Source organism: Trachurus japonicus, chromosome 1 (assembly GCF_045865225.1).
Source record: "Trachurus japonicus isolate A0001 chromosome 1, Traja_1.0".
Lineage (NCBI taxonomy): Eukaryota > Metazoa > Chordata > Actinopteri > Carangiformes > Carangidae > Trachurus > Trachurus japonicus.
In genome coordinates, this window is record NC_140907.1 from 36,395,190 (window position 1) to 36,409,341 (window position 14,152).

A 14,152-nucleotide genomic window follows, 5' to 3' on the forward strand; every position below is an offset into this window, starting at 1 on the left:
GACATTCTGTGTTTCCAAACTAGGAGAAGTTCCCTGTGACATCTGCACTGGAACCAAACTGAAGGCCCTGAAGTCCTGCCTGGTGTGTCTGACCTCCTACTGTGAGACTCACCTGGAGCCTCATCTGACACTGTCAGGTCTGAGGAGACATCAGCTGATGGAGCCTGTGGAGAACCTGGAGGACTGGATGTGTAGGAAGCACGATAAACCTCTGGAGCTGTTCTGTCAGACCGACCAGACGTGTGTCTGCATGCTCTGCTCTGTTTTAGACAACACAACTAAAGTGTTTGTTCCTCTGATAGAAGAATATAAAAAAAAGAAGGCAGAGCTGCAGAAGATAGAGGCTGAAACTCAGCAGATGATCCAGATGAGACGACTGAAGATTGAGGAGATCAAACGGTCAGTGAAGATCAGTAAAGCTGCTGCAGACAGAGAGAAAGCAGAAGGTGTTGAGGTCTTCACTGCTCTGAAGGAGTCTGTTGACAGAGGCCTGAAGCAGCTCATCAAGGAGATCGAAGAGAAACAGAAAAGCTTCGAGAAACAGGCTGAAGACTTCATCACAGAGCTGGAACAGGAAATCTCTGAGCTGGAGAAGAGAAGCACTGAGGTGAAGCAGCTCTCACTCTCTGAAGACCACCTCCACCTCCTCCAAAGCTTCCCATCCCTGAAAGCTGCTCCACCCACCAAGGACTGGACACAGGTCAGAGTCCATCCACCATCATATGAGGGGACTGTGGTGAGAGCTGTGTCTCAGCTGGAGGAGACGCTCCCTGGAAAGATGGAGAAGATGATGGAGGCTGAGATGAAGAGGGTCCAGCAGTTTTCAATGGATGTGACTCTGGATCCTGATACAGCACATCCTCATCTCATCCTGTCTGATGATGGAAAACAAGTTCATGATAGTGATGTGAGGAAGAAACTCCCAGACAACCCAGAGAGATTTGATACATGTGTCTGTGTTTTAGGAAAACAGAGTTTCTCTTCAGGCAGATTTTACTTTGAGGTTCAGGTTAAAGGAAAAACTAAGTGGGATGTGGGAGTGGCCAGAGAGTCGATTGACAGGAAGGGAGCAATTACACTGAGTCCTCAGAATAGTTACTGGACCATACTGTTGACTAATGGAAATGAGTACAAAGCTGCTGCTGGTCCTGATGCCCCTCTTAGGTTGAGGTCTGGTCCTGAGAAGGTGGGGGTGTTTGTGGATTATGAGGAGGGTCTGGTCTCCTTTTATGACGTAGATGCTGCAGCTCTCATCTACTCCTTCACTGGCTGCTGCTTCACTGACAAACTACACCCATACTTCAGCCCTTGTCTTAATGATGGAGGTAAAAACTCTGACCCTCTGATCATCTGTCCTGTCAATTAAAGTGTGCAGATCAAAACATCTCATTCTTTGCAGGACTTAGTTGGTTTTTGAGTTTGTTTGATTAATCTGTCCAGTCAATCAAAGTGCCTTATCACTGACAACAATTTGTTTTTACTTGGAGTCCTTTCAAAGGGAATAATGAGTTTAAGAAGTTTTCATTAAGCTGTTCGTCACTATCAATGAGACGCACCTGTGTCAGATTTTGTTGTTTCTATTGTGTCTGATTATTATGTAAAAATTGTCTTCTATGTTTTTACACAAAAAGACATAAATACAAAAACTGATTGATGCTGTGTTTGTATTCTTTTTAGAAAATCATGTGATCTGTAAAAATGTACCTTCTCTACATGGTCTCTGTTCCTGTTCAGTACATTAATATAGAAACATATCAGGATCATTGTGTTTTATTCATAACAATGCATCATCTGTTGTATCGTTATAAATATGTGATGGATAAAAATAATAAAAGTTCTTTACTAAATCAATAAAGTTCACTTCTCTTGGTACCATAGCTGTCATACTCACACTTTGATTGTTGTCAATCTTCTTATGATGAAATGTCGTCCTGTTGTCCACTTCCTGTGTGGGAGTATCATGAAAAATGTGAGTCCTCCAGGTCTACAGTAGACATCCTGCTCCAAACAGCTGAAGAAGAACTGGAGCCAAGGACGTGGATACCTGGAAACAAAGATACTCCATATCAAAGATGCTTCCAACTGTATGGTAACACTTCCTGTTTCTTAAGTGGATGTGGTCATGGTCGCTTGAGTAAAACATAACAACACACAACATTAAAGGTGTACAGAAAAGAAAACTGAATTTAAGCCCACTCTGGGTCATAAAATTAGTGTAATAACTCATCTATCAGACGGTGTAGGCCAAACTTTATGCAAAATTCTATTTTTGAGTAAATCCGGGATGAAAGTGTGTATTTTTTTTTTTTTGCATTGGATAATGCAGGCGCACGGATTATACGACAGCCTGTACACGATTCACCAGCCACTGATATTGGATCCGTCATCCGTCATTCAAACGTCTGAGACACGCGCACACAAACGGAGCTCGGGCTCGCCCCAAGCTTTGAATATCCCGCCCGCTCGATAACGACCAATCAAATTCGTTTTCCTCACTCGGGTAAAATCGTGTTGCAGCTCGTGACAACTTGGCGCGACAAACAGAACAAACGGCCATTTCGGTACACCTTTAATTACAGTTTTAAATCTGCAGCTTATTTTTCTCAGCACAGTCCAATACACTCTGACTTTTCCACTAAATACAGCTCAGTGATAATGACTAAGAGTTTTATTAAATTTCTAATATCTAAACTTCTGAGAATTAAAGGTGTTCAGAAAAGAAAAATGAGCCCACTGTGGGTCGTGTAATCACTCATCTATCAGACGATGTAGCCCAAACTTTGTGCAAAATTCTATTTTTGAGCAAATCCGGGGTGAAAGTGAGATAGTTGCAGTGGGATACAGATGTTACTGGTTCAAAATTGCGGGGTTTCTCCTGCAATGCAGGATCGTGTGAACGCGTGTCTTTTCACCACAACTGTTTTCCTCTAGGTGGCAGCACCGTACTAAATACTGCTCAGACGTTTTGGGGACAATGCTGACAGTCACACAATGTAGCCGCGATTAGGAGTGGCGCTGTTCATGATACAGAATACAAGAGGATGAAAGGAGAACTAGCTGCAGACAGTAAATAATATAGTAGCCTAGTTTTTCAATGACAAAATGTAACGACGGCAGCTACAGTAGACCAGCGGCGCCGGATTCATTTTAGAGGTGGGGGGGCCATGGAGGTTGGGTTGTTACGGGGCATAGATTTACACACTCACTGTCGGTGCAATAGTCATTTGTAGTGTCCGGTCGTGATGCGTAATACCAGCACAATGCATGCGTAATCCCCCTCCGCCAGCATCTCCCAGACCGTCATGCCTACCGTAACTTCTCAAAAAAAAGAAGAGAAAAAAAAGAAAGCCCTATACTCCGGTCTCCTGTGCTGGTCTGGCTGCAGGTTTAAGTAAATAAAATGTTGTGAATACACCTCTTAAAGCCCGTTTGAGCAGTTTCTATAAACTGCTAGGTTCTCAACGACCCGACCCGGTCCGATCCAGGTGTTGAAGCCTGGACCTGATGCAGCCGGACTCACGAGCAGTCTCTCAGCTGGACCACGGCAAAAATAAAAAAATAAAAGAAGCCCGTGGTCCGACCTGACCCAATTTTTAATCAGAATTTTAATAATAGAAAACATAATTTGTGAATTTGAGATCTCTAAAATATTAGTAATGTTACTTTTACCATGCATTTAGTTTTTCTGTAGGTAAATTAATCATCATGGATCAAGCAGAAAATCAGCCTTTGTAAAAGCCGAAGTAACAGTTTACAGTATGAGCACTCAGGTCTGTGGCGCATCAGTCTGCAGCGGCTACTTTTCACCTCTTATTCTTGTCATTCATGTTTTAATAATAGGAACAATGCTTAAGGTCAACGTCTGCTTAGACAGACGTTTGGACTTTATGTAGCTAAATAACTTTGTCTCAGTCCGTGACTGTGCTCGCTTCATAAAGACAGCTGTTATAGACCACTCGGGCCAGCTGTGGCCACAGGAGTTATTACAATGTTTCCATTTTGTTGTTTTCTGCGTCTCTTCTTTTTCTCACAAGTTATGGTTTTTACTGGCAAAATGAGCCAGTTAGAAATGAATAAAGGAAAAGAAAAAATAATATCCAGGAGACTTTGTCCCGTCCTCAGTACGTGCGCGAGGGAGGATCAGCTGGTGGCTCAGGTTTGGTGATGTCATGGCTGTCAGCTGCACATCTGTCAGCAGGTCCGCTTGACCGCTCCACACACACTTCACAAACTTTAGGAATAAGCTAGATGGTGATTTTGTAAACAGACAGTGACATGCTGGAAATAAGCAGACACCATACTCGCCCTAGTTAATATTGATTATTGAATTACTGTACGTAACGTCATAAATCTCTCGCCGCTGTAGTCCGGTTCATCACCTGGCATGTAAAATGAGCCAACTACAGTACTGTGCAGTAGTGCCGCAGATTTCTCACTCCGCACCTTGTTTGAGAGTGCAGCTGGATGATTTCCTGTGAATGAACGGGTCTGTGTCACTTTGGGGCTGGGCGATAAAACATAGGATAAATAACTTTCCCTCGATAGAAGACGCGGCCGATACAAAGTCGATAGGTTTCATTCATCCATTTTTTGACAGACAACACAGCCAGTGATAATGAGAGTGGTGACACCGTCAGCCATGCAGCCGGCCTGGACTTTTTATTTTTAATTATGAAGGATCATCTGCGCAAGGCAAAGATGATAGCATCAACAAAACACGGCGTAACACACGCGGCTGTATGGGACAGGCTTTTATTTAATTCAGAACAAACCGCTTAGCAAAAATGGAAAATATAGTCTATAATAATTAATTGATCTGTTGTTTGGCCACTGTTTGAAAATAACCCGAATTATGAGCAAATAATCTGATCCAGAGCAGCAGTCATAATCAGACTTCTTCTAAATAAACCTAAACATTAAATAACTGGGTCAGGTCGGACCATGGGTTTTTTTTTTCTCTTCTTCTTCACAGGAGAAAATGAGGTGCGCTGCACTCACGGACGTGTTGATGTGTTGTGATTTATCTGCTGCCTTGACTCTGCCCTTGACGTTATGTAAACAAACATTTTTATCATGTGATCAACAACTCACATGTCTATTCTCTTAGTCACATAGGCTATAATTTAACACATATGTTGGATGATCGCGCTGTTTTATAACTTTAAACGTATGTTGTTATTTGTCTCAAACGTCCCACCTATGCGGGTCGTTTGAGACACAGAGGAGGGGCGGTTGAAACAGCATGTTTTAAACAGAAACTACTGACATTAGGCTACTCCCGTTATGAAGCTTATCTGTGAAACGTGCGCTGCTCAGAGACTGGGCAGAACGGTCCCACTTGCTTTCTCCCCGGCTACGTTGGTGGAGATCTCCCACACAGTAAAAGATTTAGGCAACACATTCTTCCAGCTGGCTGTTTTTCTTGTGCAAAGTACCTTGTGAGACACATTAACATCTCTATTCATATAACGCCCATCGAAACAGCTGATTTACATGTCGGCCGTTAACACATGGCGATTGGCCATTCACGCGGCTTTGTTCTTGGTTTCGGCCAATCAGCTTATAAGCACATGGCTAATTATCAGCTTTCAACCAATCGCACTGTTTTAATGTGTGTGTGAAAGTTATTTTCTTTAGTTCATTTTCGTTTCTTTTGGATTTTTTTTACAACAATGTATCAATATAATATTGTTTTCGTTTCATTTCGTTATAAAAATCAATCCCTTTTCTTTGAAACAATGAGATTGAGCAGCTAAAAACCAGACCAGTTCAACTGTAGCGATTTTCATACTAGTGTACTCGTTATTGCCAAAATGTCACATAATTTCTCACAATATAAATAGGTCAAATAAATATTTTTGTCCCGTGCGTAATTGTCAAGATCCGCATTTCGATTAAACTCGCCTTTCTTCTTCTGTACGAGTTGTTGGATGACTGCATTTTCATTTCATTTACTTATTTCCCTGTCCTAAGTCATGTTTATGGAGACACAGTTGAACATATTGTCATTTTACCCTCGGCATTTTCCCCTCACTTTGCTGAATATCTGTTGATTCATGTCATAAACACGAACATTAAAAATATGTGGTGTTTATTAAAAATACATGTTGTTCATTCAAATCGGTTGTTGTTCATTGCAAAACAGTTAGGCTATTAATTTGGTGATTTATATACAGATATTGATCGCGCTATGTGACCACAATCACTACGCACGGTGGCGTGAGGGACATTTGAAACAGCTGTATCAATCGTCCCTGCAGCGACTACTGACACTTCAACCTGTTTTGCCTCTAAACTTCAAAACTATGACATTGCATAGTTTAGGACCAGTTTATGTACGAATTCATCTGTTGTTAGGTCATATTATTATTGCATGAAACACACAATACAACTTTTGATCACAAAAAACTACCGCACCTAACATTTTACTTTCCGTAGGCCTACAATAGTTTCTGTGATTTAGGCAGGGTATACAGTAGTTAGTTCTAGTTTAATAGCCTAGAGTTTAAGCTGTGGATTACTGCACAGATCACTGAGTCATCCGCCTGTCGTCCTCCGTTCTCACAGATGCCACCTGGTGGTTGTTTTGGCACATTGAGGCTTTTCATTAAAACCTCTTGTCTCGCCAAAGAAAAAAAATGCCTGAGTCTTGTGGCGTCTCGCGTGGACCACGCGTGAAGTCCGCAATTTTGAACCAGTAACATCTGTAATGCAGGCGTGCAAATTATGCATCACGTTGCTCATGATTCACCAGCCAATGATATTAGGATCCGTCATCCATCAATCAAATGCCAATACAAAACTCTCCTTTGCCTCTCCTCCACTCTCCTCCTCCAGATCCCTGCGGTCCATCACTTAGCCCAGCTAGCTAAGTTAGTAAGCTATAACGTAGCTACACTCTTAACCCGAATTAGTTGACTTTACTTGCAAATTGCGTGGAAACCTGTTGTCCTATACACACGTTCAAACAGTAACATTACACAGAAAAAAGCTATGCAAACAAGTTATATCCAAGTTCCCACAGAGATAACTAGGCTACAGTAGTTATTTTTACATACTAACCATTCCGCTTGGAGTAAGCCTGCATCCTGGTCAGGTACCGTTTGCTGCCATGCCTGCGCTCGTCCCGCCAGTTGTAGAGCCCCGTAGACGCACCGTCCGTTACCAAAGACCGGTTATCTTTGCCGTTACGCTGGCGTAGTCATGTGACCAGGCAGGTTTTTGAATTAGGCCCCTCCCGTTCTTTATGAAACTTAAAGGTACACTGTTAAGAATTTTCCTGTAAAATAACAGTAAAGAACTGGCAGCTGGGTTACCATTATGATACTGTAAAATTTACAGTTTTTTACTGTCATGGAAATTTACAGCTTTTTACTGTTAATGAAGAAAACAGTATGGGACTGTTTTTTTATTATAAAAACAGTAAACAACTGGCAGCTGGGTTACCATTATGCTACTGTAAAATTACATATTTGTTACTGTTACTAAAAACTACAGTTTTGTACTGTATTTGAAAATTACACTGTGTACTGTTTTTTAAGATTACTTTAACAATACTTTACAGTTAACTGATTTGTTTAAAAATACATTATCAGTCTTCACAAAATCTACAAACTACAACAAAATAGAAACAGAGCAGCATGTAATTGCAATATGAATTAAAGCCGCAAGCGGCGATGGCGGGCCCTCGCTCGCCCATGCCACCGCGGGGCCTGAGGCACGCCGGGGCCGTGGCGCGGAGCAGAAATGGAGAAAAAACCTGGAAGGAGGCCAAAAATGCAATTTTTCGTTCATCCACCAGGGGGCAGTCACCGCATGTGGTCTGGTGCGTTCAGGGGCCGCCCCTCATCACTCATGTGAAGTTTGGAGTGAATCGGACAAAGCATGAGGGAGTTATGAGCAGTTAAATGTTCGTCCACCAGGGGGCAGTAATGGGATGCGTGCAGGTGTGTTCAGGGTCAGTCCCTCATCACACATGTGAAGTTTGGAGTGAATCGGACAAAGCATGAGGGAGTTATGAGCAGTTAAAGGTTCGTCCACCAGGGGGCAGTAATGGGATGCATGCAGGTGTGTTCAGGGTCAGTCCCCCATCACACATGTGAAGTTTCGTGGAAATCGGACAATGTTGATGCAAAAAATGGCACTTCCTGTTTCCACTAGGGGGCAACATGAGTTACGTGGGAAGTTAATATATCGGGACGTTCAGGGCGGAGCCATCATCATGTTCAGCAAGTTTGAAGTTGATTGGATGAAGTATGTGGGCGTGAGAGCCACTCGTATGTACATGGCGAGCACGCCATAGTGTATTGAGCGCTGGCAGCCACGCCCTTTGACCTACGGACTCACAGCGCACAAGATAAGCTCAGCTAGGTCTGACGATGTTGCGTACCTAATTTGAACTTGATCGGGCGAACGCTGTGGGAGGAGTTCGTTTTAGGCGGGAAAAATCAAAACCAAAATGGCCGACTTCCTGTTGGGTTGAGGTCATGAGGTCAAGAGGCTTTTTTGCATATCTGGGTATAATACATATGTGTACCGAATTTTGTGAGCATAGGACAAAGTTAGATAGCAAAATTCCCTATGGGCATTTTTGACTTTGTAGGGGGCGCTATTCCGCCATTCTGTGTCGACCATGGGCGACGCCCCCAAATTATGAAATTTTTGGGCCGTCTGGACATGTGTGCAAAGTTACATGCATTTTGGAGCATGGGAACGTCCCCAAAAATGCGATTTCGAGTAGGCAAGAATAATAATAAATAATAATAATAATAATAAACAGCGCGATTTCAATAGGGCTTCGCTGGGCGACTTGCAGTCGCCGCTCGGGCCCTAAAAAAGCACAGCTTCTTAATACACTTTGACTTTTATTTCAACATGAATTTAGAATCTCCACATTCAGACCACATTCAGACACCTTCTTTAAAAAAAGACGTTACAGACAATTGAGCAATAGATAAGTCATAAATTTACAAAGCTCTCAGATGTGTCTGCCCTTTGTATCCTCTTGTAATCTGCTATTGTAATGTGGTCTATGAACATAAAAATCAAAGAAAAGCCACAAGTCCAGAAAAAAATATCCAAAGTCCTGACCTCAGACAGTCAAAAATATGCCAGAATGAAACATTCAAACAGTTGTATGTTCAGAAACAGACACAAATAACTTGGCAAGAATAACAGCAAGGGACTTTCAACTCTGTAAAGGAGAGAGAAAGAGGGTGAGATTGAGAGGGAGAAAGAATTAAAGCAATGAGACAAGATGGTCTGTGTGTGTTATGGGATTGAATAATCTCACCTAAATGAAGTCCTGCTGAAATTCCATGAGTCTTTCAGCATGTGGATACAGTACATGTGGTTTGACTGCTGTCATCCTTTTGCTTGTGGTGCTGGTGCCCCATCCAGCCTTTGGTGCCTCTCAGGGTTTATGAAGCACCTGCAATTAATAGTGTCTCATCAGACAGTGGGAAAATCATTGCACATATTCATTAACAACACAATAAAAAGCAGCAAATGTTAATTTAGAATAGCATGCTATTGAAAAGATGAAAAAAACACATGTTATAGTGAAAATACCTGACGTTTGGGTGAATTCAAGGGCACAGGAGGCATCTTCCTGATTGAAGATAGAAGGTGGAAAATAAGGTGGGTTGGATTCCCTCACATACGACATGGCCCTCGATGCTGACCATCCAGCGCTGAAGTTTCCTGTTGTTTACCTGAAACTTGACCAAGAATTGCCCTGGTAAATTAAGATGTGCTCACTGCTTTCACCTGCACATTTTTGCAATTTGCAATCAGGCAGACAACACTACAGGTCTAATATTGCTGTGACTTTTCATGTACCCCACATAGGCAACTGAGGTGCATATACCTGACAAAGAAAAGATTATTGCAAACTTGACCATGATTCAACAAACAGGAAGCACCGTGCAATATGAACAACAACTCACAAATACTTACTGTGATCAGTAGCGCAGCAGCAAATAGTCTTCAGTAGGCCTATGTGTAATGTCAAAGAAATATGTCAAAAACTGTACCGTAAATGACGCTCAAAGAACTCAGCAAACATCTTATGGATCATGAGCCCCCATAGATTCATTAATTAATGGCAAACATGGTAACAACAACAGCAACAACAGTGGTCTTATACTGACTAGAAAAAGTACTAAAGCACTACATTTCTGAGCTAAAATTTAAAATCTGGAATACCTCAGAATGAACAGACCTCTTATGTTGTGGTGTGTTACACCATTAAGGCATTATATGAATGCTTCATGAATTCACTTCATCTATCATCTGTGAAAGTTTAGCTAGCTACCGAATCATTCTGTCATGACATGCACATTTGCAATAGGCTGATGAAAACAAACTGAAAACACTGCCAATTTACTTTGTACCAATTTACAAATGAAATAAAACTGCTACTCACCAAATAATTTGCTAGATGGGGGTGGATGAAGGGTCGACAAAGAGAGGAACAGATCCGGCTTCACATGTGTAGTTTCGGTTAAATTTCCCACAATGCAAAAAATACAACATGATACCGTGACTTAGATGGTTTAGATCAGGGGTGTCAAACTCATTTTCACCGAGGGCCACATCAGCATAATGGCTGTCCTCAAAGGGCCAGATGTAACTTAAAAATGTAACTACATGTAACTGAATGTAATGTAAAGTAAATGTAACTACTCCTTAATGTTAAATAACTCTGAATTTATTACTTATTCAAGTTATATCAGTTCTTGCACATTACAGTTGCATAGAAAAAAATGTTTGCTTGTTGCTCTGTTACAACATAAATCCTTTTGTTAGCTTATGAAATCCACATAACTCCATCAATCATGGATCAAACTATCCAAGTGAATAAAAAAAAATAACATAATAAATAACGTAACCCGTTAAAATGGGATTAATTACTGTTAAATCAACAATTGTGAGCTGCTAAGAACATGTATGACAGATGTACAGTAGCATTTAAAAAAAAAAGGCTGAACACAGCCTTGCATCCAACTGATAGTTTGATTACAATAATTTGTCTGCATACACACATAAAACCTGCAAACACTAAATAATTGCAATGGCAGCTACACATAAATAATATGTAATCAACTAAAAATAACAAAATAAAGGTTGACTCAGTTGACAACTATATTGGTCAAGTTTTTAGGTTTTTGAAGAGGAGATGCTGCCTGTCCTTGAACACACCAAGTGGATCCCCTCTCTACCATCCATTGATCATGTTCTGAAAATAACAAACACAAAACAAAATGCAAGCACAATCATTAAATTGCACACAGAGTATAACTATTCTTCTTCTTTGTTGAATTACATTTTATTATATTCTAATTAAGTTTCTTTTTTTTTTTTAAATGCTTACCTGTGTGTTTTCTGACTAGATGTCTGACACCGTTTTCCCTTTACCAGTGTGTCAATGTCTGGTTTTAGGTCCTGTGCTGTGGCAATCCGTAGAACAGCATGGAGGTTGTCATCAGTGAGGCGTGATCTGTGCTTGTTTTTGTTCAGATTCATTATGGAAAACATCTGCTCGCACAGATAGGTGCTCCCAAACATGGACAGAACACGGGCAGCATGACGTCGAAGCTGTGGCATCAAATCAGGGGGCAGCAGACGGTAAAAGTCCTGGATTGCAGCATCCTGGAACTTTGCTCTCAGGCCACTGTTGCTTTGAAGCTCAATTAACTCCATCTGAAGGTGTTGGGGTGCAGTGCAGATGTCAGTGGTAAAAGGACTGGCAAAGATGTCAAAGCCAGACTGCTGTACTCTGAAGTCAGAGAAGCGCCGATCAAACTCAGTCTGTAACCGGCTCAGTTTGGTAGCCAACTGAGTGCATGAAAAAGTCTCGGGAAATGAGGCTGACATGCTCTGACAAACGGGAAAGTGGGCAAGATTGTCCTGTTTCACTTGGCACATCCATAGGTCCAGTTTACGCTGGAAAGCCGTGATCGTGTCGGACATCTGCGTGATGACTTGTTTGCGTCCCTGCAGCTTCTGATTCAGTTGGGCGAGATGCTCTGTTATGTCACACAACACAGCAAAGTCACACAGCCACTTTGGATCTGTCAGTTCAGACAAGGGTTTTCCTTTACTCTGCATAAAAAGAGCAATGTCTTCCCTGAGCTCAAAAAATCGCTTGAGGACTTTGCTCCTACTCAGCCACCGCACTTCTGTATGGTATGGCACATCCCCGTGCTCCGAGCCCATCTCCTGCAAAAACAGCTGGAACTGACGGTGATTGAGGCCTCGCGCCCGAATGAAGTTCACTGTTTTCATGACTGTGGTCACTATGCCATCCATCCCCAGCACCTTCCCACACAAAGCTTCTTGATGGATAATGCAATGATATGTTATCAGAGGCGTGTGGCAGTTCATTTTTTGCATTTTCCCCTTCATTAGTCCAACCAAGCCCACTTTTCCTCCACACATTGCCGGTGCACCGTCTGTAGTTAATCCCACCAAGTTTTCCCAGGGCAATGCATTTTTACTTACGGACTTCTCCACCGCATCAAAAATGTCCTGTCCCGTCGTGGTCCCATGCAGTGCAGCTACATCCAACAGCTCCTCAGTGACAGAGAGATCCGACTTCACGCCTCTAATAAAAATTGATAACTGTGCTGTATCCCTGTTATCTGTGCTTTCATCAACAGCTAATGAAAAAGCTGTGTAGCTGCGTGTCTCCTCGGCCAGCTGTGTTGCAAGATTTTCTGCTAGTTCCTCAATTCGGTCCGCGATGGTGTTTCTTGATAAACTGACATTTTTAAAAGTCTGTAACTGGTCGGGACACACCTGCTCACAGACCTTCAGCATGCACTGCTTCAAAAACGCTCCTTCTGAAAAAGACTTGGAAGCGTGGGCGATTTCTTCAGCCACAATAAAGCTAGCTTTCACTGCCGCATTGTTTTTGGCTGTGGATTTCGTGAACACACTCTGCTGCGACCGCAGTTTGCCTTTTAATTCTTCGGCAATTTGTTGCTTTTCTTGAAGGCTAGCTTTGCCGTACTTAGCGCCGTGTTTGGTGTCAAAATGCCTACGCAGATTGTACTCCTTGACAACCGACACCGCCTCATAACACAAAAGACATACCGGTTTTTCTCCTTGGAGCACAAACAAGTACTCGCCTTCCCATCTTTCTTGAAACAGTCTTCCGTCTGCATCAACTTTTCGCTTCCGGGACATTGTAGGATCATTATTTATTTCTCAATTCCACTCGTTAGCATTGATGCGGAAACGCTGCCGCGTAGTGGCGGTGAGCCGTCACTTCGCGGGTATCATAGTCGACAGGCATTGTGGGAAATGTAGTTTTTGGTCAAAGCACGCTTTTGACCTATTTATTTTTAGACACTCAGACCTTTTAACCTCCCGCGGGCCACATAAAATGACGTGGCGGGCCACATTTGGCCCGCGGGCCTTGAGTTTGACACATGTGGTTTAGATGAAAGATTAGCGGTTAAGTGCTGTATATTAGGAAAACAGTATAGTTCCGTTAAAAGAACAGTAAATTACCTAAATTTAACAGTTTTTGTTTATTTTAACAGTAGAATGATGTATTTAAAAATAACAGGTTAATACTGTTGGAATTCTGCTGTAAATTCACAGCTTTTTCTTACAGTGTAGGGTCTGGAGTTTTGTTCCTTGCAGTTTGTAAACAAAATATTGAAACTCAGCCCCTCCTCTCAGGCTAAGCTGTGTAGCCTCCTGCTCCTGACAGCAGCCGTTGTCAGGACCGCAAAGGAAAGGAAATACAGTCTGAAAGAACCGCTGGAGCCGTGGGCCGATTAGCCGACCTTTCGCCAACACCAGGAGCCTCCGTGTGTGTTTTTATGCCGTTGTGGTGAGCTAGGATGACGGTGTTAGCCGCGGATGCTAACCGCTAGCATTAATCGAAGTTAGCATCAAGCATCAGCACCTCACTACAAAGGCCCTAATACTTACCAGTGTCTGTGAAGGTCGGGAATCGGTCCGCGGCTCCATTGCTTCATTCAGACTGTATTTATTTTACTCTGTTGTCCTGACTGCTGCTGCTGAGAGAGAGAGACTCAGTAGCATCACAGACAGCTAGTGCGGCTAGCAGGCCTTAGCCCTCCTGCTGCACGTAGCTTCACCTGAGCTCCGTCATTGGCTGGAGAGAAAACACTGA

The 14,152-nt window shown here is 42.4% G+C and overlaps 2 protein-coding genes across 2 annotated transcripts; one reads left to right on the forward strand and one right to left on the reverse strand.

Moving 5' to 3' along the window:
• The first annotated feature begins 618 nt into the window (after positions 1 to 618).
• LOC146992457 (E3 ubiquitin-protein ligase TRIM21-like) lies at positions 619 to 1,434 on the forward strand. The gene has a single exon (XM_085786924.1). It carries the CDS (start codon positions 779 to 781, stop codon positions 1,364 to 1,366), a length of 588 nt encoding a protein of 195 aa, XP_085643050.1. The 5' UTR covers positions 619 to 778; the 3' UTR covers positions 1,367 to 1,434.
• Positions 1,435 to 10,692: 9,258 nt separating this feature from the next.
• Positions 10,693 to 13,191, reverse strand: LOC146992458 (general transcription factor II-I repeat domain-containing protein 2B-like). The gene is made up of 2 exons (XM_085786319.1): positions 11,375 to 13,191; positions 10,693 to 11,239 (listed from the first exon to the last, which is right to left on the reverse strand). Exons 1-2 carry the CDS (start codon positions 13,189 to 13,191, stop codon positions 11,233 to 11,235), a joined length of 1,824 nt encoding a protein of 607 aa, XP_085642445.1. The 3' UTR covers positions 10,693 to 11,232.
• Positions 13,192 to 14,152: the final 961 nt, after the last annotated feature.

What these genes read in the sequence shown, in the direction of transcription:
- LOC146992457 (XM_085786924.1), top strand. Translation starts at nt 779, where the DNA reads ATGGAGAAGATGATGGAGGCTGAGATGAAGAGGGTCCAGCAGTTTTCA.
- LOC146992458 (XM_085786319.1), bottom strand. Translation starts at nt 13,191, where the DNA reads ATGTCCCGGAAGCGAAAAGTTGATGCAGACGGAAGACTGTTTCAAGAA.